Genomic DNA, 24,892 nt, shown 5'->3' with positions numbered 1-24,892 from the left:
ACATAGTAATTGATTTTAAAAAAAGGAAATAAGTCTCATCACTATCTTCTTTAAAACTCCTCAGTTGCTTCAGCATAAAATCCAAATGTAAAGAAAATGAGGGATGGTGAGGAAAGGGGGAGGTGGTTCAGGACCTGAGAAACAGAACAAGGTGGTGTGTGATTGGGCCCCTTCCCGTCTCCCCCTCTTCAGCCTGTACTCTTCTCCCACTCCCCACTCAAGGTGCTCCAGCTTTCATGCTGTTCCCCAGCAAGCCAAGGCCTTTCCCATCGGCAGTCCAAAAGCCTTCATGCCTCCTGCTTTCCCTCTCCTTCCGGAGTGTGGCTTCTCCCGGATCTCCACGTGTCTTTCTTCTTATTAAGTTTCTGCTCTTCACAGAGGCCTTCCCCACACCCCAGGCCTTCCACCCAGCATAAAGGCTCCCTCCACAAGAACATCATTTTGTTGCACATCAAGTTGGAGTAGGACAGACTTAGAGGATCATTCAGATCTCTGGCTTCCAAATCTTTTTTTTTTTTAATTTAATACATTAAAACCATTCTTTTCAAACCCCAAATCTCTCACAGAACCCCAACATATCAAATATACAAAGCAGGAGTTGCCCTTGTTGAGGAAAAATATGTGGGGCCCACAGCTCTGAGAAACAGTTTGATGTCCGCTGTTCTACTTCTCTCAGTGACTTCATGGTACAGACAGGTGAGCAGAGGCCCAGCGGGAAGCCATGACCTGCCCTTCTCTCGGCAGGACACAGCCTCTGAAGCCCTCAGTTCCTGTGCTATTTCCACAGCACCACACTGGATTCCAGTCTTTCCAGCCAGGCTGAGAGGAAGCTCCAACAGAGTCTGCCAAGGGGAGAGCTTGGGTCTCTTGGTTAGGCACTCCCTCAGACTGCTGGTCATGTGAGGGGCTGGCTGGAGGGTAGACTGGAAGTGCAGGGAGGTGGGGTGGGGAAGCCAGGCGATTGTGTCGGATGGTTGCTAGGGCTTGGGGGCTGGGGGCTGGAGGGCTGGGAGGGGCTGCCCAGGCCTGTGGAGGTTTCTCCCTTCCTCAGGATGAGGCTGCTGAGCTCCTGGAGCAGCTGCTCCTCCAAGGACGCATGTGCCTGGGGGCTGTTCCTTGAAGGGGGACCTGGAGGGGGCTCCGGCGGCCTCTCCTCCCGGCCTGCTTTGGAGAGAAGGGGTTGATCCGAGGGTCTCTGGCTGGTGAGGGGGGTCTCTGACTTGGCTGTCTGCTCCCTCGTGGTGTAGAAGGAGGTGGAGGTGTCCTTGATCAGCTCCGGGAAGTCGCCCACTTCTTCATATACTGGCTCCTCATACACAGGCTCCTCCAGTTCCTCTTGCTCTTCTACAGACCCCTGAGATGACTTCATCGGCTAGATGGGAATGGGTTAGCAGGAGGCAGAGTTAGCGTTACTGGGTTATTTATCATTATCATTTATTGAGCTCTTGCTCTCAGCCAGATGCTGCAGAATACTTCACAGATATTGTATCAAAACAACCCTGTACGATGGGTTACACTGAAGGTGAATGAACTGAGGTTCAGAGGACTTAAGCCGACCAATGTTAGAGCTGGGGCTTGAACTCTGGTCTGTCTAACTCCAAAATACATTCAACTTTCTGTTTCTCAGGCCTGAACCACCTCCCCTTTTCCTCACCATCCCTCGTTTTCTTTACTTTTCCTGGCCCAGCACTCTCTCACTTACTCTTTTTCTCTCTTACACACACACACACATACACACACACACACACACAAACACAAACACACGTGGCCCGCAGAGACAAATACAGGGAGCACACCGGCCCAGGCAGCACAGAGGAACACAGCGCTGACAGGTGCAGCTGGAGCAGGCACAGTACTCACAAAGAACATGGACAGGGTCCTCCGATTGTGAAGTCGCCGCTGGACACAGGTGGGGTGGGGATTCGAGGAGAGAAAGACACGGAGACACAGTGAGGCCTGGCAGCAGGAGGTGGGGAGTAGGGGCACAGAGAAGGCAAAGGGAGGACCCCAGGCTGGCAGGTGCACCACTCCTTCCTGCAGTGTGGATAGGGCACAGGCAGGGATCAAGAAGGGCTTGAGAGGGGGCTGGGACCTCACCAGAGTCTGATTGGCAGAGAGAAGGGTAGCCCCGCTGTCATCCCCACGGATGGGTAGCAAAGGCATGGTGCCGAACTTCTGACGGGCAAGGTCTGAGGAGGAACGGCGTCGTAAGACCACTGGCTGCTGGTCATCGTGCTGGAGGGAGGGGAGAGGTTGGCACAAGTGGGCATGGGAAGTACAGAGGGGTAGAGCTAGGCCACAGACCTAGCCCTCTCCTCTCTCCTTCCCCTCACCTGGGCTTTGAGGATGCTGGTGGTCCAGTCCCACATCTCATCCTCGTCAGTGCAGGATAGGTAGCTGAGGGTGATAAGAGGGGAATTTAGGGGAAGGAAAGAGGTCACAGCTATGGGGATGGAGAATGGGGTTGGGCCAGAGGAGAAGCCAGGCTGGGCGGTACTCACAGGTGCATCTTCTCCAGTAGCAATGTGAAGCCCCACCTGAGAGGCAAAGGAGAGCAGTGTGGGGTGATCGGAAAGACCAGGGTGGCGGCGGCAGGGAGGCCCTAGAAGGGAAACTGGGGAAGAAAACTCACGGTGTTGGAGGCTTTAGCTTCTTGCGAATCCCCAGGTAGACCTTGGCACCTTCCAAAGACCACTCCCGTTCCGGTTTAGAGCTCTGAGAACATGAAGAGAGTCCAATGAGGTGGATAGGCGAGAGAGAAGGGTCACGGTTCATGAGGCTGAAAAGTCACGGAAGCACTGTGGTTATGTGATCCCAGGGCCAAAGGGCCAGGGAAGCAGTGAGATGGATGGGATTATGGGCTGTGGTGTAAGAGGGTCAGTGCAGTCATGGCTCCTCACAAGCAGCCAGCCAGTGCCCCTCCCCGATAGCCCCAGGGCCCCACCTTCTTCTCCTTGAGCAGCAGTAGGCAGCGACCACGAACCAGAAAGAACCTCTCCTGGAAGCGGTTTCCCAGCAATCGGGGTGGTTCCTCTCGACACCGCAAGAGCCCCACCCTTGGGCTCTCCCGCCGGACACCTGGGTACAAACGGGCAGTACTAGGTGGGAGGTCCTGGGGAAGAAGCCTGGAGGTTCTGGGCTGAAGGAGGAGGCTCACCTGTGAAGAGGCAGCTGGCCTGGGCCAGGGAGACTTTCCTCAAGAGCAAGGAGGCCGAGCAGGGCTCTGGGAGCTGGCACCACTGTAAGGCCTGCTCCAGGACCCTTTCCTTGGGGTGCAGTGGCCGTTCTAAGGGACAAAGTGGGAGTGGGTATCAGCCAGAACATCCCTCCACAGCCTGGAGCCCCCAACTCATTCATTCATCCATTCCGCCATCCAGCCACAGACATCTGTGTTAGCACCGACTCTATGCCAGGCACAGTGCTGGCCTTGGGGATGCAGTGGTGAGCATGAGACACGTGGCCTGCCTTCACATACCCACAGCTAGCAAATAGGTAAGTAAACAAAACAATGAAAGGCAAATAATTATTTTGAAAGAAACATCAAGAAGCTGAAAGCGTGAGTTATGGGACAGCTACTGAGATGCTGTGGGTATGTGGCAAGGCCTTTCTGGAGGTGCATTTGTAGATGAAACTCAGAGGCCCGAAGGATCAGGAAGAAGTCATGCTAAGATCAGAGGGAAGGAGATTTCAGACATGACACAGTGCAGTAACAAAAGCCCTGAGTCAGGAAAGATATATCTGAGGAGCAAAACAGCCAATGCAACTGGGACAAAGAGAATAGACGAGAAGAAGAATTATGTGAGGTGAGGTCTGAGGTTTTGTGGACCACACTAAGGAACTTGAATTTTAAGTCCAATAGAATTTTTTAAGTCCAATGGTAACCCATTGGAAGGTTTTAACAGTGGGGATGGTATGATCCGATGGGCTTATGCTTGAAATGCCCCTTTGATGGCTATGCAGAAAATGGATAGTCAGGAGGCAAGAATGGAATACTAGCCAGCTATTTTCTTCCTGGGACTCTGCATTTTAGTGGTTAATGCTGGGTAGAGACATAATGCTGACTTTGATCAGGGCGGTGACAATGGTGGAGATGGAGTGATAGATTCAAATAGAATCTACTGAACTAGTTGGTTGGGTTGAGTATGAAGATGAAGAAAAGGGAGGAGTCCCAGAGGACTCCCAAGTGTCTGGCCTTGATAACTGAGTGGAATGGTGGTGCCACGGACTGAGTTAGGGAAAACTAGGAAATGGCTTAGACTTTTTGTTAGGGGAGGGGGCAGGGGATTGAGTTTGGTCCTAAGACATTTTAAATTTGAGAGGCTTATGAGATGAACAAGGGGAGGCGCCAAGTAAATAGTTGGACATGTGAGTCTGGAGCTCAGAAGAGGGGTCTGGTATGAAGAAAAAAAACTGGAGGGGCAGATTATTAATGTCATTTAAGCCAAGGGGATGAATGAGCTCATCCAAGGAGAAATGTCGATATAGAGAAAGGAAAAGGGTCCAAGATTGAGCCCTGGGTTGCTCCAACATTTGGAATCTGGGCAAAGGAGGAAGAGAGGCCTCCTTCAAGGTGGAAGGGAAACCAAGGGTTTGTGGGGTCCAGGGAAACCAAGAGGAGAGAATATTGAGAAAGAGGGAGTGGCCAACTGTGTAGATTGTCCACTCATGTGCATGAGAAGTATCTACTGTATCTGGAACATAGAAGTCGTTGGTGTTTGACCCCCACCCCACACACACATGCACACACATGGTCATACTCACCCAGCTCCCCATGCTCGAGAACCTCAAATGTCATCCACAAGTCAGTCCCAGCTGCTGTCCCCCGCATCTCCAGTACCTGCTTAGTCAGCTCCTCAGCAGTCAGCGTTGGGGACACCTGGGGTCAGGGAAAGGCAGAGGACTCTTGCTGGTCAGGCCATTGCCGCTCTCCCACATCGTCCTCTCATCTCCCCTCCTGTTCCCTCAGGACTGACCTTAAGGGTGACACAGCTGTCTGGGAGCTGTTGTTCTATGTAAACCTCCATGATGAGGTCTCCGGCCTGGGATAGCTGAGGAGAGGGGGAAAGGAGTCAGGAGGACACAAAGGATGTAAAGAATGAAGGCCAGAGGTCTCTTCATGTTGTTTCATAAACATTCCCCCTCCCCAAAGTCTCCTCCCACCCCTCACCCAAACATGGCTCAGGCGAGGTGTGGTGGGACCACATGTCTTTATTTGGTGAAAAATGGGATTACCTACTTCATGGAGTTTTGTGATGCTAATGAGCCTGGAATAGAATAAGTCCTCAGCTATTTACTATGGTGTATTATTATTATTATTATTATTCTCACTTCTGTGAGAGTAATACTTGGCTATTCTTTCTTGGATCTCTTACAGGTGGAACTGGAGTGCTTCTGCCACTATGCGTAATGGAGACTCCTCACAGAGGAATAAATGAAGCAAATCTTAAACCAACCCCTCTCCCCAAAACATTCCCCTCCTTGCACTTCCCCTGTGTTCAGAAGCAGAAGGTCAGCTTCCTATTGTGATGTCCCTCCCTGGCCCACTCGGGAGCCAAGGCCAGGACAAGTTACCTGCACATCCTTCCAGGTGGTGATAAGACTGACCTCCAAGTCAATCTGAGCTACCTGGTCAGAGTCGATCTGTGGAAGAGCCAGAGAGAGTGTGTGTGATGGGCATGGGGGATGTACTGGGAAAGGAGGGGAGCAGGGAGAGATGGGAACGACCAGAGAACCTGTATCAGAGGTAAGAACCAATCGGGCAAGTATGTTAGGAGCAAGGTTATGGGTGTAAGGGGCCCAGGGCTTGGGAGATGGTTTCTGATGCTGAGGACCTTCAGTGGGCAGGGGGCTTGTTGGAGTGAGAGGATCCAGAGTTCAGGAAGAGGGACTGTGGGCTGGGGGTTGAGGGAGCTTACATCAAAGACAGAGACGTAGCCGTCGATGAGCTCCTGCAGTACCCGCACCTCGTGTTCCCCACGGCCATCCGTCTGGAACACGCTGGGTGCAAAGAGCAGGGCCAGGTTCCGCGTGCACATCTGGTTCAGAGCTGCACACTTCTGCACCCTGCAGAGGGACGTGAGGGCCACAAGGAATGCAGTTGGTGCTCACACATTTATCAACATATCTATTCATTCAGCAAACATTTATTGAGTTCCTACTGTATGCAGGCCCTGGTTTAAGCATTGGGAGCAACAGTAAGATACAATTCTGGCCTCAAGGAGCTCCCAGTCTAGGGGAGAGACAGACAAGGAATAGATGATTATAAATATAGTAGGGGCCAGCAAACTTTTCATGTAAAGGAACAGATAGTAAATATTTTAGGCTTACAAGGCCATATAGTCTGTCACAACTCCTCAACTCTGCTGTTGTGTAAAGGGAACCATTGAAAATATGGTTGGGCATGACCTTACACTTTACAAAACTTGGTTTACAAAACAGGCAGTGGACTGGATTTGGCTCACAGGTCATAATTGGCCAGTCCCTGTGATATAATGTAATTAGTACAATATAGCTGAGGTTCACCCTAGAATCATTTTAAAGACCTGTCACCCCAATAGACATGTAAAGATAGATCTGCATCTTACTCTTTTTGTCTCCTACGTATATTCCTTTGCTTGGCATAGGATAATAAACCCAAATAATATTGACTGCTTACTATTTCCGAATACTTACTACACACATGCCAGATGCTGTAGTTAAGAATTTTATAAGGATCATGTTACTTAAATCTCAAATCACCAATGAGGTGGATATTATTCATTACATCACTTTCTTTTACAAATGAGGAAACTGAGGCTTAGGTCTGTCTGACTCCAGAGTTCACACTGAAACTTTATGCTGTAATATCTTTGATTAACAATTGTTTGTGGGATGGGGGGACCGGTTTGGCTCAATGGATAGAGCGTAGGCTTGGGGACTGAAAGGTCCCGGGTTCGATTCCGGTCAAGGGCATGTACCTTGGTTGCGGACATATCCCCAGTAGGGGATGTGCAAGAGGCAGCTGATCGATGACTCTTTCTCATCGATGTTTCTAACTCTCTATCTCTCTCCCTTTCTCTCTGTACAAAATCAATAAAATATATTAAAAAAAAAAACAAACAAAAAAAACCACAATTGTTTGTGGGATGGATGAATGAATGTAAACTAGGGGGTTGGGCAGAAGTGACAAAGGGTCAGTGAGGGGGCTGGCAGGGGGTCTGCCATACTGACCGATAGAGATGCCCGATAAGGGTGGCTAGTGTGCGGCGGTTGACCCTCGGAAGGCAGCCAATCACTTCTTTGTATTTCTCCAGGCGCTGATTCTTCTGGGGCAGCTCTGGGATGGGATAGGGGAGGATTGGAGAAGATCAGGAAAGGGAAAGTGGAGGTATTTTTAGAGAAACAAACCCAGGATCAATATGTTTCTGCCCCCTTCCCACCTTGCCCTGAGCTGAGTCCCTGGGTGAGCCCCCAGTGGGAGTAGTGATTAGGTGGGGGGGGGGCTGCTCAATCCCACAAGAGAGCCTCAGGGATTCTGGTAGGGTAGGTGGGCTTCCTGGTTGCCCCTTGGTTGCCTGTGAGGAATTCTTAGGGAACTCGAAAGTACCAGCAGCCTCCCTCCATCGAGGCAACAACCGTGCGGAGGTCACAGGATCGTCGAGCTCTCGAAAGAAGCGTTTGAGCGTGTCGGTGACGTCCTCCACGAAGTGCTCCCCTGGCCGGAGCTTCACTGACCGGGCATCCCGCCGGAAGTCAGCCAGGAGCCGCAGGCTGCGGGCACGGGCACCCCCTTTCCGGTATACACCCTCCAGCCGGAGCCCTGAGAACAGCCAGCATCTCTGCTCACGACTGCCCCAAAGACCCACCACCATCCACCAGCATCCCATCCGTGACCTCCTCCGTGGCTAGTGGCTATCGGTGGGATCACGGAGGAAGAAATCTGCCTCCCTGGTCTTGCTTTCCAGGGCCCTGCTCAGACCTCATCTCTGGAAGTCCTTCACTAACCATGCATCACACACAGCAGCCCCATCTCTCTAGCTCCTCATCACTTTTATTTTTAAACAGCACTCCCTACAATCACATTACAGGTCTTAGTTATTTGAAGATTCTGCATTTGCAAATTCATCAACTTGCTAAAAGTGTAATCTCCAAGTCAATACTGATGGTACTTTTTTAGTCATTTATGAACATGCGCAGAGCAGAGAAAACTTTGAGCTGCCTGTTGGACACATTCCCAGCTAAGGTGTCATACAGTAAACAAGTGTCTTTTTCATGGCATATTTAGAGCCATATTTTTTGCATTCTTCTGTTTTTGTGTGTGTTGGGGTGGGAAAAGGGGGGGTGTAATCCTGTTTAAAATGGTCCCCATTTGATGTGCTAATGTACTGTCTAGTGTCCCTAAGTGCAAGAAGGCTATGATGTGCCTTCCGGAGAAAATACACTTGTCAGATAAGCTTCCTTCAGGAAGGGGCTGTAGTGCTTGTTGGTCATGAGTTCAATGTTAACAAATCAACAAAACGTATGGAATTAAGTGTCTTTAAACAGGAACATACATATAATAAGGTCATGTGTTGATTGGTCGATGGAAATGTGACCAGAAGTTCCCAGGAACCTAGCCGTGTGTTTCCCCTGGGGCACTAACTCGGTGTTAGCAGTCACGTTATAGAACATAACTACCTCGAATAATGAGAACTGATTGTATTTGTTCTCTTAGTCATTACCCATCTCTCCTGCTAGTCTCTGAGCTTCATAGGGCCTTCCCTGTTCATTGTCATGGCGTGTGGGAGAAGCTCAACAAATGTCTGTTGAATAAAGAATGGCAGAGCAGGAACTGTGGAGGAGGGGGCATGAACACCCACTCTCTGTCCCCAGGGCTTTTTCGTGGGCCTCTGACTTAATTCCTCCTTTGAACAGAAGGGAGGCTGAGGAGAGGACAGGGGTCTGTGAGTGGGGGAAGTCACTGCATGGGGCTACGGCCAATGCATAGAGAATGTCGTTAGCCGCTGACTGGTCACTGTCCTGGTTGTAAGCACAACTATTTGTAGGTTCATGGATGTGCTTTTTCCCCTTTTACCGCTCTATTTTGTTTTCTGCGAATTTTCCTTCTCCAGAGTTCATTCTTCTAATGGGGATTCACCCGGAAGTTAGATTCTACTAGGTTCTTACTTAGGCTGGAGAATAAAGCGGAGGCCAAAAGCTCATAAAGAATTCTGGGAACCACTTGCATAGCAAAACTTCTATGCCTGGAAAACCTCCCACACAGAATAATTGTGTTCAGACCTTCAAGGATTTGGCTCAGCAGCTTGGCTCTGGTCCCGTAGCTGCCCCCTCTTTGTTCTCCACGGTTCTACATCTCTAGTCACACTTCAGTGCCACTCTCTCTCCATGTCCATGTCCCAGAGACAGTTTCCATGGAACACTGACTACCTGCGAGGTCCTGCACTAAATGCTTTATAGGTGTTCTTACTGTCACCACAATTCTGGAAAATAAGGACTGCTAGTAACCCCATTTTACAGATGGAGAACGGAGGCTCAGAAAGGCAAAGCAGCTTGCCAAGGGTCAGTGAGCGGAGGCTGTCAGGCTCTGGAGGTCAAGCTTGTAGGCAGATCACCACACCCTGGCTGTGCCCTTGTTCTCCATCCCCCACTGGCTCAGCATTGACCAGTACCCACTCACCGTGCTGGGTGACAAAACTGATGCAGGCATCCACGATGATGGGGATGTCACCTCGGCTCATCTGCTGCTCCTGCAGCCCCGTGCCGCCCCCGCCGGCTGCTCCCCCAATGGCCGCATTCCATGCTGAGAAGTCCAACCGGCCCTCTCCCTGCAGATACAGGGTCCTGAGACCCCAGGGGCCTGGGTCAGAGCCATCTCCAGAGGATCCGCTGAGGCCCAGAATCACAAGGACCAGATTTCCTAGAGTCACCAGAAGCAGCAGCAACCCCCGACCCGGACAGGGCCTCTGAACTAGGGAAGGGACTTTCAGGAAGTGGGCGATGGTCCAAGGGTGAGGGCTGAACTCTGCAGAGGGTAGGGGCAACACTTACCTTCCGGTCTCCACCAGGACCAAATGCTCCTTCTTCTCTGGGGTGTCAGCTGCCGAGACTACACCTGGGAGGAGAACATGAAGATTATCATCATCGTCTTCATCATCATGACTAATATTTATGAAACATTTAAGGCATGGAGCTGCCAGGCTAGGAGCCTTACAAATGATGTTGCATTAAACCCTATGAGTTACACATTATTATCCCCATTTTACAGGTGACACATAAAGCTCAGAGAGGTTAAGTAACTGCCCCTGATTACTTGCTATAAAATGGCAAAGCTAAGCTTGAACTCACTTCTCTTATCTCCAAAGCCTTAAAACATTATCTGACACTGTTCCTCTTTTAGGAGAAAGTGAGAGTACCCAGTCCCCAACCAGCAAGTGACTCCAAATAATGATAACAATAACATTTATAACATATACCATTTACTGAACTCTTGAGAGATGCCTCCTCCCAGGCTCTGTGACTAGTGTTTTACATGTGTCGCCTTATTTGAAACTCACTACAACGCTGTTATGGTGCCTGTTGTAAGGATCAGGAAACTAAGTCGTAGAGAAGTTAAGTACCTTGTCCAAGATGACACAGCTAGGAATTAACAGAGTGTGGGGGGGTCTAACTCTGGGCAGTTTGACTCCAGAGCTTGTGTCTGAATCCATTGTGTCCTGCTATTTCCCACAGAAAGGCCCACTCCTTCCCCCCTCGATGGCCACCCTTCATCCCTGCCCCCAGCCCTGCTCACTGATCTCCTGTAGCCGCCGAAGATGCACCATGTCCTCAGGGACTGCAGGGCCAGGGCCCGGTGCTGGACACAGGAAGAGGTGGTCACCACGAAGAAGTCCGAACCCTGACAGCCAGAGGCCAGGAGCCAGGGCCGTGTAGGAGGGGGAGCGCAGCCACAGGCGGCCCAGCCGCACCAGCCCCGGGCCCAGCAGCTGGTGACAGCTCAGCGGGGAGAACCACTGTGAAGCAGGAGGACGACACGGGGAGAGAGGAAGATGGGGGAAGAGACAGGAAGTGAGGGGGAGTGAGAGAGAGAGGGCCAGGGAAAGACAGAGAAAGACATGAAGAGAAAGCAAAAGAAAGAGGGTAATGAAAAGGGATGGGGAGGGAGTGAAGGAAAGGCCCAAGGAGAAAGCAGAGATGGATGAAGAAAGACAGGAAAGAAATTCAGTTCAATTTAATTTGTTCCAACCAACACAGACATGATCCCTGTGTGACAGCCTATGCCCTTGACTGGGATGTAGGGTAAGAAAGAATGGGGAGCCGACATGCTGTAAGGAAAGAGTCATGTGGCTTGGGAAGTCCCATCACACAAAGGGGCTGGGAGGGGCTTTGTGGACAAAGTACTATTTGAGGTGGACCTGAAAGTAGTGCTTTTTAAACTACCTGTGATGAGGGAACAGGGAGTCTTTTTCTTTTCTTTTCTTTTCTTTTCTTTTAATTTCCTATAGATCCATAACCCATGGACACAGACAAGAATGTGAAGGCCTGGGGTGGGGTACGGCCCAGTGGAGGAGGGTAAAGGGGGACATCTGTAATACTCTCACCAGCAGAGGAAATTTACCAAAAAAAATATTTCCCAACTGTCACTAACAAGCACTTGAATAAAAAAAAACAATAAAAATGGTTACTAGAAAAACTAAATGAAAAAAGAAGTACATACAAAATATAAGCCGCCCATTTTTATAATGAAATTCCATACATAAAGTCACTCCGTCAAATGGTTATGAATGCGAACTCTCAATGTCAAGGGCCATAACAAAGAGTCCACAGGCCGGTGCAGTGACAGTCTGCAGCCCACACGCTGGGCAGTACCACTGCCTGTGGGGTGGGCTAGATTTGTGGGAAGTGACATATTAATAAGAGGAGCGTTGGACTCAGCTGGTAGGGCTTTGACAGCACCCTTAAAGGACACAGAGAACAATTTCTTGGTGTGAGAACAATGGGGTCAGAGAAGTGTCAGATGCTGGAGATAGGACCAGGGGTGGCGAGGAGGAAGCCCTTGGACCTTGACAAAGGGAAGTCACTGGCCACCCATGGGGCAGCAGATTAGAAGAGAATGGCAGCCCAGCCTGCATGACGTGGTACAGTGTCAACCTATGAACTAGGAGGTCACTGTTCAATTCCTGGGCAGGGCACATGCCTGGGTTGCAGGTTTGATAGGAGACAGCCGATTTTTGATTCTCTCTCATCACTCTATCCCTCTCTCTTCCTCTCTAAAACAATAAAAGTATTTTTTTTTAAAGAAGAGTATGTAAGAGGAAGGCAGCAATGGGTTGAGGAACTACAGGGCACAGGGCTTTTGAGCTGGTGATAAGCTGAGGTGGAACAGGGCTGAGGGAAAAGCTGCGTAAGGACAGGAATGACTGTCTTCATTATCACCATTACTATTTCAGCACCCACAGATGGTGAAATGGTAACACGGCACAGAGAGTGAGCCGCACATGTCTCTCATTCTTAGCCTTAGGGAGTGGGCCTTTTATGCCCACTCTACCCTTATGGGGAAGCTCACAGGGCTGAGAGGTGGAGGACTCAGTTCCCAGGATGTTGACTTCGGAATCTGAACTTTTTTTTGTTTTTTTCAACGTCATTGTTTTATTTAGCAGGCACTCAGAAAAATACTTGTAGGAAATAAAACAGAATATTCCAAGTGCACATGCCCTGTAATTTATTCTCAGGACTGTGTTTCATGTACTTTTTTCTGTCGATGTTAAGCCTGAAAGCTCAATCATAATGTTTTATGGAGGAAATAGGAAAAGTAGTTCAATTTGATAATGTTTAGCCCCCAACTCAATGATTAAATCACAGCAGTGTTCACTTGAAATGGCTTTGGTTGTTATTAATCTTGCAGTTTGTATTTTTACATGAAAAAGATAATAAATAAATAAATAAATAAATAAATAAATAAATGAAGTAGAAAAGGGAACCCCAGCATGGCCTTCCTCCTCTTGCCAAAAATAAAAAAGCCCAGCATAACCAAAGTTCGTCAATACCGCCTTGCTACCATCCAGCTTTGTAATATTTATAGCCACTGATTTAAAAAAAAAAAAAATTCAGAGACTGCTTAAAGACAGTTACTCTTTCCAATTAAAAAGCCTGCAGTATAGCTATCAAAATTATATTCCTGCAAACTTGGCTAATGACAGCAAGCGTATGCTTTCTTCATTTAAATGACAGAATGGTAAACACAGACAAAATACATTAGTTACCATTAGCAACTGTATCAGAATTAGCAGATTTAGGTTATACTTGAAAAAAGTATAGATCTATCATATTTTTTTCCCAGTGTTTTTTTTTAATTTCTTTATTGATTAAGGTATCACATATTTGTCTAGAATCTGAACTTTTAATTCCAAGGGGAGGGTGCAGGAAAGAGACTGATGGGCTTGCCTGGCAATGGAGCAGCTGAGCCAGGCGAAGGCAGCCTCAGGACCTGGAGAGAGGCAGGAACATGTGGGAGGCAAGGGCAGCTGCTCTGTGGGAAGAGACCCAGCACAGGGAGGTTTGGGCCATGAGCTTTGGGACAGAGGCCTGATGCTCTGCTGCCTTCTAGTTCTGTGACCTCGGCCACATGACTCTATAACCTCTGAGACTCAGTTCCTTTATGTGTGAAATATTAATAACCCTTACCTCCAAGGACTGTTGTAGAAATTAAATGAGATATTGAGTGGGCAGTGCTCACCCCAGGCCCTGGCACAGAATACGTGCTCAGTCACCTTCACTGGTAAAGGAAGAGGCAGGAGTGGCTATAGGAATAGAGAGGACAGGATGGGGGCAAGTGGGGCCAGGAAAACCACGAGCTGTCAGGGAGGGGTCTCCGCTGTCTCACCTTGCCCACGGCGCTGACCCAGGCCTCCAGACTGTCAGCTCCATCCGTGCCAAAGTGCTGGATCCTCCCCCCGGTGAGGATGAGCTCAAAGGAGAAGAGGAACCTAGAAAGAAGATGAAGAGAATGGGGTCCAAGGAGGAGGCTTCAGGCATGGGATCAGGAAGGGAGAAGGGGAACTCAGTGAGTATGGAGGGCTGTTACCTGTCAAGGTCACCTGAGTCAGCAGGCGGAGGGCTCACACCCAAACATACAACATCCTGGGGCTGGATGAGGCTGAGGGGCTCAGGGCTGCCTTCTGACACAAACATTTCCAGAGCCGCTCCCAGCACGCACCACAGTCGGGAAGGAGCTGAGGGGGAAAGCTGACGGTCAGCAGGCAGAAGAGCCCTGTCTCCACTGTCAGAATTCCTTTACTAGACCTTTATTCTATTAATATGCCAAGCCTTCTGGCGATGTATGCTCTCATGCAATCTTCACAACAGCCCTCTGAGATGGGTATTATATGCACTCCTGGTTTATAGCTGGGGAAACGGAGGCTCAGAGTTTGAGTAGCTGGCCCATCTCACGGGTAGGAAGTAGCAGAGCTGAGATTTGACCCTGACCATCTGACTTCAAAGCACAGTGCTGCCACCAGGCATAGTTCCTCTCCCGGGCATGATCCCACTTTCCCACCCCAGCCCTCTTCTTCCTGTCTCCCATCCCGGTTTCTCCTCCTCCAATCCCTTGGCTCTCCGCTTACCATCCCGGCCCCTGCGAAGGGGTGGGGGTCCAGCTTTGTTGCTGATGGGACCACAGTACAGGAAGCTGCTGTAAGTGGCAGGCACCACCACCTCATTGTACACATCTAGGGAGGGATCTGTCAGGGGAAGGCGTGGTGGTCAGGACAGACCAGTACAAATGGGATGGTCTGAGCCCCTCAGGAAAGGGGTTGAGTTGAGGAAGAGAGTAGAACTGAACTCCACTGACAGACGACTCAGTAGAGCCCAGCTGGGCTGGACCACTCACTACTCAGATTAGAAAAGAGGGTGGGATGAGCCCAGCACACTAAACAGCCTTCTCCTCACTAAACAGCCTACCAGGCAGTCAGTCCTGGTGGAGGCCTCAGAGCATGGATCATCGGCAAGGGTCTCAGTCCCTCTGGCCTGCCCCCTGGAGTCCAGCGGCTGTAGCTGACCATTTCTGTGGGCGGACTGCCCCCAGGGAGATGAGACCTGGCCTGTGGGCTAACCCTGTCAGGAGGAGGCAGCACTAACACTTCAAATATCTAGATCCACACCCGAGGTCTTTTCATGACATCAGGAAACAGACCCGGGAGGATTCTAGCTAGGCTGTTGTGATGGACTTGGGGGGAGGGGGGTCACTGCAGCTCCCTAGAAGAACGGAGGCACAGGTTGGGGCAGAGAATTGTTGGGGGGATTACCTGGGGACAGGAGACCAGGGAAGCTGCCATCAAGAGCTGAGGGAGACCAGGGCTCCTCCCCCTCAGGGGCCTCGACACAGAGAAGCTGGGTCATGGTCTTCAGCAGGTTGGGTCCCGCCACGGCCACACACAGTGCCTGCAGGAGGGCAGGGGTTCTGTCAGCCCCGAGACCCAATCTGAGAGCCATGGGGACAGTCTGCTGGTCACCAAGAGCAGCCCCTCCCCCCCAAGTCTAGGCCTTTCAACTCAGAGATTGCTTTCCCCCTCCCCATCAGCTCCAAACCACCCCTCCTACCTGGAGAAGCTGGCTGTGATCTGGGTGCTGAGGGTGGGGCTTCCTGAAGAGGCCCAGCCGGTACTTCTTGGAGATGAACTCTCCCCGGGGACCTGGGGCTGTGTCTGGGTTTATCCTCTCGCCTGGGGGTAGGGCCCCTGCCCAGAAGCGGTTGGCACGGTCATTTCCCAAGACAATGAACAGCTGCAGGACGACAAGGGGCAGAGGCAAGTGATGGGAATTCAAGGGTCCCTAGACATTCCAATCCTGTCCCCAAGGTGGGTCCAAAGCCTTTTTAAAATGTTCTCCTTTGCCGAAACCGGTTTGGCTCAGTGGATAGAACCTTGGTCTGCAGACTGGGTGAGGGGGTTGGGGGGTCCCAGGTTCGATTCCGGTCAGGGGCATGTGCATTGGTTGTGGACACATCCCCCATAGGGGGTGTGCAGGAGGCAGCTGGTCAATGTTTCTCTCTCATTGATGTTTCTAGCTCTCTATCCCTCTCCCTTCCTCTCTTTAAAAAATCAATAAAATATATATATTTTAAAAATAAAATGCTCTCCTTCCTTCCCCGTTTTCTCCCTCTTCAGACTCCTCACCTGCACTATCTCATTACTCCAGACGCTTGTGTCCAGCTTCAAACTCTGCACCTTGGAGATCCCGGAACCCAGAGCCCGGTGCTGACCTGTTAGCGTGAGGAGATGCGGCAGGAACACCCTGAGCCCTCGAGCTCCGCCCCCGCCTCTTCCCATTTCAGCGGAAGGCTCCGGCCTCACCTGCACACTGCTTGCAGATCACAACTCCCAGGTTGACAGCAGCCCAGTCTGGGCGGGAGGCCCCACAGTCCGCACAGTGCAGGTTTGCCCGATTGGACCAGATCTTCTCGGCCACCTCGTAGTCAGACAGGGTCTCGGTTACTGCTTCCTGTAGAGCGGCTGCCCAGCTCTGCCGAGCCCCCCCAGACTCGGCTGTGAAGCTGAGGGGTGGACAGCCAGTCTGTGGGCATGGACACCCTCTCCACTTGCCCCATCCCCCTGGCCATTCCTGCAGGAACCACACAGGTCAGCCCAGACCCTCCCGACAGCCTTGGCCCTGTTCTCTGGACTCCCATCGGGGCACTCCCACCGAGGGGGCCTCCAGACCTCTTCACCCCGGTGCCTCCCTCAAAAGTCCCTCCCCCAGCCTTGCTTCCTGCCAGTCTGGGCCCCACCTGAAGCAGCGATGGGGCGTGAGCAGGTCGAAGCTGCGGCTCTTAGTCTCCCGGACGCTGCACCCTTGCAGTTCAATGAAGCAGATCCCGATGCCAAGGGAGAAGGCCTGGCGGGGTCAAGGGGAGGTGCAGTGAGGCTCCCTCTGGGGTAAGCCAGGCCCCTCGGCCCAGGCCAGCCCTTCTCACCTGCTCACTCTTGTACAGCGCCAGCTCTCCGGGGCTCAAGGCCGCAAACACCTTGGCCTTGTGACCTCGCAGCTCCAGCATGCCTGTGCGGAGGGGTCGGGGCAGCTGGGGGGTCCGGGGGTGGCCCAGCAGACGCTGCTCTTTCAGGCAGGATTGCAGCGTGGAGCACCAAGTGTCCCGCTGAGCTGGTGGGGGACAGGGAAGCAGGCCGGTGGGCCGGGTGCTCACATGGCCTCCCCACCCCTGCCCTGACCCAGGGGGCCTGGCCCTCACCCTCGCTCTCCGTGCGGAACACAAATACCCTCTGGCTGGTGATGACCTGGAACTTGTTGTCTTTGCTGCTGCGGGTCATCTCAATGGCAGACAGAGGGATCACGCCCTTGGGGAAGGGGTCCTGGAGAGAGAGCCCAGGGACACACAGGCAGGAGCTCGGTCACGTGTGCTGACGCCAGGGGCCAGCACCAACTTTCAATGAGACCAGCAGAGTACAGCTGCTCACCTGGCTCCTTTAGATGCCCACATCAGTCACATAGTGACTGCCTGCTGATCCTGAGCTTCCCTCAGCCCCCCGCCCCTCCCTTCCCACCTCCCAGGCCCCATGCGGCATCTCCTGGGCCCCACCTTGTCACTGCCAAAGTACATCAGACTCCTCCCATTGAACTGCACGAAGCGCCTCTGGAAGACGTAGTTTCTGGAGAAGGGAGGGGCCAAGATCAGTGAGTGGAGGAAGCTGCATCCTGGTGGGGCTCCTAGGAGCCCTTGGGACCTGACCCCCACCCCACCACCACCCAGCCTCCCTCCCCTTCCCTTCCCAGCAGTCCCACCCCTGAGGGGAGAGCTTGTCTAGCCAGCCACTGAGCAGGGGCATGGGACGGTCTGCCGTGGAGGAGAAGCTGGCATAGGGTGAGATGAGGTCATCGCTGGTCTCCTCTGTGTTCAGGGTGGGCAGCGAGAGGACGGAATCGCCGGGCAGCTCAAGGCTGGCATAGCCAGCATCATCCCGTGTTTCCAGATCCTGCCTGCTGAGCCTTGTGGGGCCAAGACAGAGAGGGACACATTAGGCCCCGTTCCCTGGACACCCCCACCCACAGCACCCAGTAGAACGCCTGGCAGGTACTAGATCTGCTTTTTAACAGGAGACATAGGGAGGCTGGGAACCCAATTAGCATGGGCCTTCTTCCGTGAGCACACCTGAACTTTTCTTTGGGAAGATTTCAGTCCCTCTCCTCTGCCACTGGTAGAAGGCTCCCTGACATGGTTGCTTGTATCTAATCAATACATTGGATAGGCTCTTTCTCCAAAAAGTTCTTGACTTTGTCTCCCTAATCAAGTTCCCACCAGTTCTCCCAGAGTGACATAATTGCTTAACGGGTCACCTGTTTCCACTCCGGCCTTCCCTCCCACATCCATTTTCCCAGCACCACCAGATAGCTCTTTTAAAAATACAAATGAGATCATTTCACTCCCCTGCATGAAACCCTGTCATCACTTCCCATTTGGCACTTAGGACACATTCAAATTCCTTACCCTGGGCTGTGAGATCTTGGACACTGAGACCCATGGCTACTGCCCTGACCTCATCTTGCATCACCCTCCCCTTTGCCTCCTCCCCCTCCCTCTCTCCGAGCCTTGGCACATGCTCTTCCCTCTGCTCAGAGGGGGCTTCTTTGGGCTGCCTTTTCTCATCCTCAGGACCTCGCTCATACCACCTTCTCAGAAAGTCCTCTGTTATTTTCTGTCACCTTTCAGTGGTTCTCAAGCTCAGCAGCACAAAATCACTTGGAAAACTTAAAAATACTGGAATAGGAGCCCTATACCGGACACTTAAACTTGAACTCCCCAGATGGGGGCCCAGGCATCTGTAGTTTTCAAAGTTCCCAAGGCTATTGCACCACTAAGGTAGCAAACCATTCCTCTACCAATTAGTTTCCTCCGTTCCTGAGGAATTGAAGCAATCAGACAAGAACTCCCAGACTCCCAGGGCCTCCTCTCCCCAATTTCACACATACGCAGCTTTCCTCCTGTTACCGTAACAACAACCCTGTCTAACATAGAGGAGACTCTAGGTCCTTGATTCTTTTCCTCTCACCCACACAAGGACACGACCCCAGATTTTCTCCCTTTTCTCCCCCTACATCAACTGATTTTCTTCTCTACCAGACCATTCCTATTCACCCAAAACACACGTAATATTCCTGCCTCTAAATAAACCTTTCTTTAGAACACTGTTAACAACCACTCCCACTCCCTGCTCCTTGCAGAAAAACTCCTAAAGAATGTTATCTATACCTTTCCAAATCCCTCCATCCTTTCTTGAGTCCACTCTGATCAACCCCCACGTTGCCAATTCCAGAGGTCAGTTCTCAGTCCTCACCTCACTACCTAGAGTCCCAGGCGTCTTCAAACTACGGCCCGTGGGCCACATGCGGCCCGCAGAGGAGTCTGATCCAGCCCGCCAGGTTTTTTGGGCAGTGAGCGCAGCCGAGGTGTTACAGTAGGAATTAGTAGTTCATATATTCCGGCCCTCCAGCTCTCTGAGGGACCGTGATCTGGCTCCCACTTTAAAAAGTTTGAGGACGCCTGAACTAGACTCTCAGCAGCAGTTGACACAGCTGCTCTCTTCCTCCTCTTTACACATATGTCTTTCTCGTGGCTCCTACATAACACTCTCCAGTTTTCCCTTCTCCTTCACTAGCCATTTATTTTCAGTTTTACTGATTCTTCCTCTTTCCCCAAACCTCTTGACATTGAAGTGTGCCAGGATGCTGAGTTCGGTGCTTTGCTCTGTAGACACTCGCGTACAGCTACATACACACATCTAAATGCTGACAGCTCACAGATTCAGATCTCCAGCTCAGACCTCTCCCCCAAACTTCAGACTTGCATGTCCAGTCGCCTGTTTGTCATCTTCTCTTGGGTGTATAATTCAACACATCTATCGCTGAACTCCTGACCTAACCTCCAGTCCTCCCCATCTCAGACCAGGGCAATTCCAGAAATTTTTGGTTGCTCAGAACAGCGCTAACAGAAGTCAATGTAAAAGCCACAAAGTACATAATTTAAAATTTTCTAGTGGTCATATTAAATAAATAAAAGTAAGCAGGCAAGCCCTGGCCAGTTTTCTCGATGGTCTGCTGATCCAAGGGTCTGGGGTTCGATTCCTAGTCAAGGGCATGTACCTCTGTTGCAGGTTCCCCAGGCCCAGTGGAGGTGTGCAGGAGGCAACCAATCAATGTGTCTCTCTCATGTTACTGTTTCTCTCTCTGTCTTCCCCCCTCCCTTCCACTCACTCTCTCTGAAGAAATCAATGAAATAAATATTCTTGGGTGAGAATTGAAAAAAAAAAAATTGCAGTGAAATTAATTTTAATAATACATTTTATTAAACCCAACGTGCCCAAAACATTAACATTTTAGTATGCCATCAGTATAAAAATCATTACAATAGTTTATACCTATGTCTGTTGTATTTATCTAGTATTGATTTATTTTTTTATTTTTTGTACTAAGTCTTTGATTTTAGTAGTTTTACTATCACAACATCTCACTCCATTCTGGCCACATTTGGTTAGTAGTCACATGTGGCTAGTGGCCTTGGACAGTGCAGCTCAGACGGAAACCCTTCGAATTATTCTTTTTAAAAAAATATATATATATATTTTACTGATTTTTTTACAGAGAGGAAGAGAGAGAGAGAGAGAGTTAGAAACATCAATGAGAGAGAATCATCGATCAGCTGCCTCTTGCACACCCCCTACTGAGGATGTGCCGGCAACCAAGGTACATGCCCTTGACCGGAATCGAACCTGGGACCCTTCAGTCCGCAGGCTGATGCTCCATCCACTGAGCCAAACCGGTTTCGGCCCTTCGAGTCATTCTTAACAGCTCTGTTTTTCTTTCACCCCCTAGTTTACTAGGACAGTTGGCCTTCAAATTATAACCAAAACCCAGCCACTTCTCTCCACCTCCACTGCCTCATCGGAGATATCTCACTAGGCCACTGCAGTAACCTCCTAAGGGGGTCTCTGCATTGCCACTCTTGCCCTCTACAGACCATTCCCAGCACAGCAACCAGGGGGATTCTGAAAGTCAAACCCTTCCAGAGGCTTCCCATTTCACTAAGAGTAAAATGGAAAGTCCCTACGAGGTCCTGCCCCACCTGTCCCCTTTCACCTCTCTGAGACCTTCTGCTCCCACTCCTCCCTCCTTAGCCCGTTCTGCCCCAGCCGGCCTGGCCTCAGCTCCCGTGACCCTGGGCACGTGGCCTCTCACACGCGTCCTGAAGGTGTATGGGATGATGCTCCAGCCAACTGAGCCACACCAGCCAGGGCATGCACTGCTCCCTATTTCAAACGATATGTCCATTTGTCAGCTTGTTTTATTTCCCGTCTGCACCACTGAGTCTCAAGCTGCCTAAATTGGGGACTACATCTCTTATATCCGTCCTGTATTGGAGTCTATCCGTGTTGGAGATACGACACAGACCCACTGGCTTGTGGACAGTGGACATTCAATGCACATCTCATGAATAACCACATACATGGCCGCTACACCAGCTCCTCAAGCTTCCCCACTTCCTGTCGTCATCATCCTGCGGACGACTCACCTGTGTTCAGCCCTGTCCTGACAGACACCTCTGCCTTCTCTTCTGTTGGGGGCCCCTGGGACCCCCACAGGCTGGACACCATAGTACAGGCAACCCGGGTCCATGATGTGCACTGGCAGGGGAGGAGGGGGGGAGGCAGAAAGAGGAGGTCAGGTGGTGGTGTTTGAGGCCCTGCAGGGCACTGTCCCTCTCCCCCTGCCCATGATAACCCACCTACCTGTGCCTATGGTGGGCCTGAGGGCAGGGGTGGGGGCAGCTGTCTGGGAGCTGTCTGGGGCCCTGAGGGGAAAGGTCTAAATGTCATTAAGGGAAAGAGAAGGAAGGACAAGCCCTCGTGCCCAACTCCTCTCTGCTCCTACCCAATGCACAGGGACCCAAACCCACTCACGTGTCCTGAGCTGTCTGTGCCCCGCCTCGTAAGTCCAGGCCGAAGTAGATGGCATTGGGCATCATCTCCACAGTAGTTACGGCTGAAGGCTGCTCAGAGGAGGTGGTGGGGAGAAGAAGGGACCTTGGGCTAGACTCTGGGCTCCTGGGCACTTCTGGTCTCAAGAGGGCTGGGCTCAACCCAGGCCTCTGGGTGGTAGAGGGGCCACTGAGCCCGCCAAATACTGTCCTGGGCTTAGGCACAGGCTTGGAGGGCTGAGCTTCGGAAGCTGGGCTGGAGGAAGGCTCCATGGCTCTATCGGGTTGGGGATCCGGTTGGGGATCCTGGGAGCCCTCGGCAATGCCTGTCTGCAGCAGGCGCAAGATGCGTTTCCGGTGCCCGGTGGCGCTGATGCCCAGCTGCTTCAGCTCCTCGTGGCCCAGGCCCCGGGCTGCACCCGCCGTGGCCATGCCATGCCTCCGGAACGTGTCCGCATACTGCTCCAGGTGCACCGTGGCCAGCCACACAGCGATGTCCAGGTCCTGAGGGGCAGCCATGGGGGCTCAGGCCATTGCTGGGGGGAGGGGCAGGGTGAAGGGCGGGCTCAGGCTGAGATTCCCCCTCCCTCTCTCAAAGGCTGAGGCCTGGATGGGGATACCAGACCCCAGTCTTCCTCCAAAGAAAACGAACCAGAGGCCTGCCATCTGGAGGCAGAGCTAGACCAGGCCGTCAGAAGAGGCTTTCTTCTTATCACAGGAGAATCCCTTCACTTGCAGGTGAGGAAACTGAGGCCCTGAGAGGGAAGGATGCTTGCCCCAGGCTCACAACTAGTACGTGTTAATAAGTGTTGGCCCCCAAGCTCCTGCCCACCCCGGGTCTAGGTCAAAGCTCTGCCCCTGCATGACTGCACAGCCAACCGAGTAAGAACAGGACGCGATGCTAGAACCCTCAGGGATGGAGTGGAGTGGGTGGGGGTGGGGCCTGTGGTGGCCTGATCCGGCAGTGGCATCAGGTGGGGACAGGGGCAGCTGTGGCCCAGCAGGAGCGCAGATCCCCGTCCCACCGGTTTCCAGAGCTGAGGTACAGCTCAGCCATCCTGATCCTGGTCATTCCCAGTTCCTCCCCTTCCACCTATTGTCTCAGCTCAGACTTCCTTCCTGTCCCTCCAGCCCTGGCCACCCACACATCCTGTCTCCCTTCGTCAGGCTGCCAAGAGAGCCTGAACTAGTCCCAGCAAGTGGGATCCTGGTCCTGGGCAGCGTGGGGATGGGGTGGAGAACTGGGCCAGAGAGATGAGGTGCCAGGGCCCAGGGGTACTCCAGGCTCTGACTCTCCACTCCTCGGCAGCGTGTTCACACGTAGTGCGTACGCACAAGTCAGCACTCACCCTGCAGGCGGCACCGCGGTGTGGGATGGCATCCCCTTACCTCCGCTTTCTCCAAGCCTTCCTTTTCCCTGCCTGTGGCCTCGGCTCAGGTCTCCAGCCTCACTTGGACCCTGGTCTAGTCTATGGACCTACCTCTGATTCTGACTCCCCTTTTATCTCTGCCCTGTCCCTGTCTCTAACCCGGCCCACTTTCGACCCTCCCTCCAAATCCCTGTCCCTCTCCTCGTTTTGTTCTCTAAGCCTCCCCTTACCTCAGTCTCTAGTGTTAACTATTTAGTTGCAACTGTGTCTCTGGCCACCTCTGACTCCAGGTTTCTGTCTCGCCCTGGTTCTCTCACGCGGAGTCCTGACCGGGAGGACTCCTGACCAGGACTCCCTCCGCCCCAGCATCAGCTCTGGCTGCCCTGTCTGCCTCTCAGTGGCTGGGCCCCATCCTCAAGCGGGGGGCCCCGTAGGCCCTGACTCAGAGGCCAGTTTCCCGGTGACTCAGGCCGGGCGGGAGGGCACGGGACGGGGAGCCAGGAGGTGCGCGGGGCAGGAGCGCCGGGGGCGGGCCGGGCAGCCGGGGCTGCGCAGGCAGCGGCTAGGGAGGGGGCCGGGAGGGAGGGGGCAGAGCCGGGCGTCCGCGGGGAGGGGCGGGTCGCGGCCCGGGGGGGGGGGGGGGGACGGCCGCCCGCGCGGCGGGGGCTTGGGATTCCCGCGAAGGCCCTCGAGGAGGTGATGGGGAGGAGTCTGGGCTGCGGGGGCCGGGGGCGCGGGGGTGCTCACCTCACTGCGCGGCCGCCGTCCGCTGCCCGGTGCCCGGCGGGCTGTCCGAGCTCAGGGTCCCGCCGCGCCGGCCCCGCCTCCCCCCGCGCTCCCCCGACGGCCCGGCCCCGCCCCGCCCGCCGCCCGCCGTCCCCCCCGCGGCGCCCCGGCCGCTCCTTGTGCAAGCGCCGGCCTTCTGCAGCGTTGGGCTCCTTACCCAACCCAGGCGCTTATCTGGGGACTGGCCCACGCTGCCCTCCTGGGGGCCGAGAGAGGGGCCGGAACCGCGCTGGGGGCCGGGACAAAGGGGCAGAGACCACAGCACAGTGGGGACCGGGAGAGAACCGGAGAGAACTGGGCAGCGCTGCGTCGGACGGCTGGCTGTGCACCCCTCCCTGTCCTATCAGGAGAGGGGAGAGGGGCACCTCTGCGCCCAGTGCGGAGGCCGGACTCTGGCACCCAGTGATGGGGGTTACAGGAGCTGGCATCCAGAAGTCAGGGATGGTTGCAGCTTTCCAAGCTGGGGGGCCCTTCAGCAGCCCAGAGATCTGACCTGGGGGAGTGGGGACCACGTCTGCTCCTCCCTCCCCAGAGGCCCAATTTTTTCCCCAGGGATGAAGGCCAGCGGGGCCACGTTTCTTTGCCCGAACCCATGTGAGGGTCAGGTGGCAGCATGCCAGCCCGGTTACCAGCAGACAGCCTTCTCATCCTCGGGAGAAGTCCCTTGCCCCCCATTCTCCTGCTGCAAATGTTGCTGTGGGGTGGCGGGGGTGGGGAGGGGTGCCTGAGGAGAGAGGGCTCCTTTCCCCTCCCCCACCTATTCTGGAGCCCCAACCTTGAA

The 24,892-nt window shown here is 52.9% G+C and overlaps 1 protein-coding gene across 4 annotated transcripts; it reads right to left on the bottom strand.

Annotated features, from left to right (window-relative positions):
- Positions 1-491: 491 nt before the first annotated feature.
- Positions 492-24,180, bottom strand: ARAP3 (ArfGAP with RhoGAP domain, ankyrin repeat and PH domain 3). 4 transcript variants are annotated; one of them, XM_036424347.2, is made up of 33 exons: positions 24,073-24,180; positions 21,939-22,459; positions 21,768-21,829; positions 21,551-21,662; positions 17,770-17,973; positions 17,567-17,636; positions 17,219-17,339; positions 16,946-17,130; positions 16,760-16,866; positions 16,326-16,525; positions 16,149-16,234; positions 15,574-15,756; positions 15,279-15,414; positions 14,598-14,714; positions 14,060-14,207; positions 13,859-13,961; positions 10,769-10,988; positions 10,027-10,090; positions 9,656-9,819; positions 7,586-7,798; positions 7,210-7,315; positions 5,916-6,063; positions 5,572-5,640; positions 4,974-5,048; positions 4,762-4,876; positions 3,158-3,286; positions 2,945-3,078; positions 2,633-2,715; positions 2,502-2,537; positions 2,334-2,397; positions 2,098-2,235; positions 1,861-1,899; positions 492-1,372 (listed from the first exon to the last, which is right to left on the bottom strand). In XM_036424347.2, the coding sequence occupies exons 2-33, from the start codon at positions 22,385-22,387 to the stop codon at positions 896-898; spliced, it is 4,557 nt and encodes a 1,518-aa protein (XP_036280240.1). In that variant the 5' UTR covers positions 22,388-22,459; positions 24,073-24,180; the 3' UTR covers positions 492-895. The 4 variants fall into 4 exon arrangements, with proteins under 4 accessions (XP_036280240.1, XP_036280238.1, XP_045432471.1 ...); XM_036424345.2 differs by having other exon boundaries at positions 21,939-22,491; positions 24,073-24,178; XM_045576515.1 differs by lacking the exon at positions 24,073-24,180 and adding an exon at positions 23,305-23,767 and having other exon boundaries at positions 21,939-22,491.
- Between the last annotated feature and the right edge of the window lie 712 nt (positions 24,181-24,892).

Source organism: Pipistrellus kuhlii, unplaced genomic scaffold, assembly GCF_014108245.1.
Source record: "Pipistrellus kuhlii isolate mPipKuh1 unplaced genomic scaffold, mPipKuh1.p scaffold_m20_p_8, whole genome shotgun sequence".
In the NCBI taxonomy this organism is placed as follows: domain Eukaryota; kingdom Metazoa; phylum Chordata; class Mammalia; order Chiroptera; family Vespertilionidae; genus Pipistrellus; species Pipistrellus kuhlii.
Note: the sequence above shows the minus strand (reverse complement) of the source record. Positions and strands in the feature narration are given on the sequence as shown.

Bases quoted from the DNA above. Each gene is read 5' to 3' on its own strand.
- ARAP3 (XM_036424345.2), bottom strand. From the start codon at position 22,474: ATGGCTGCCCCTCAGGACCTGGACATCGCTGTGTGGCTGGCCACGGTG. The intron at 17,131-17,218 runs GTGAGGGCCAGG...GTCCCCCACCAG, and splicing joins GTTCCGCACGGAGAGCGAGG to CTCAGCGGGACACTTGGTGC. The intron at 15,757-16,148 runs GTGAGGAGTCTG...GTCGTCCTGCAG, and splicing joins GGAGTAATGAGATAGTGCAG to CTGTTCATTGTCTTGGGAAA.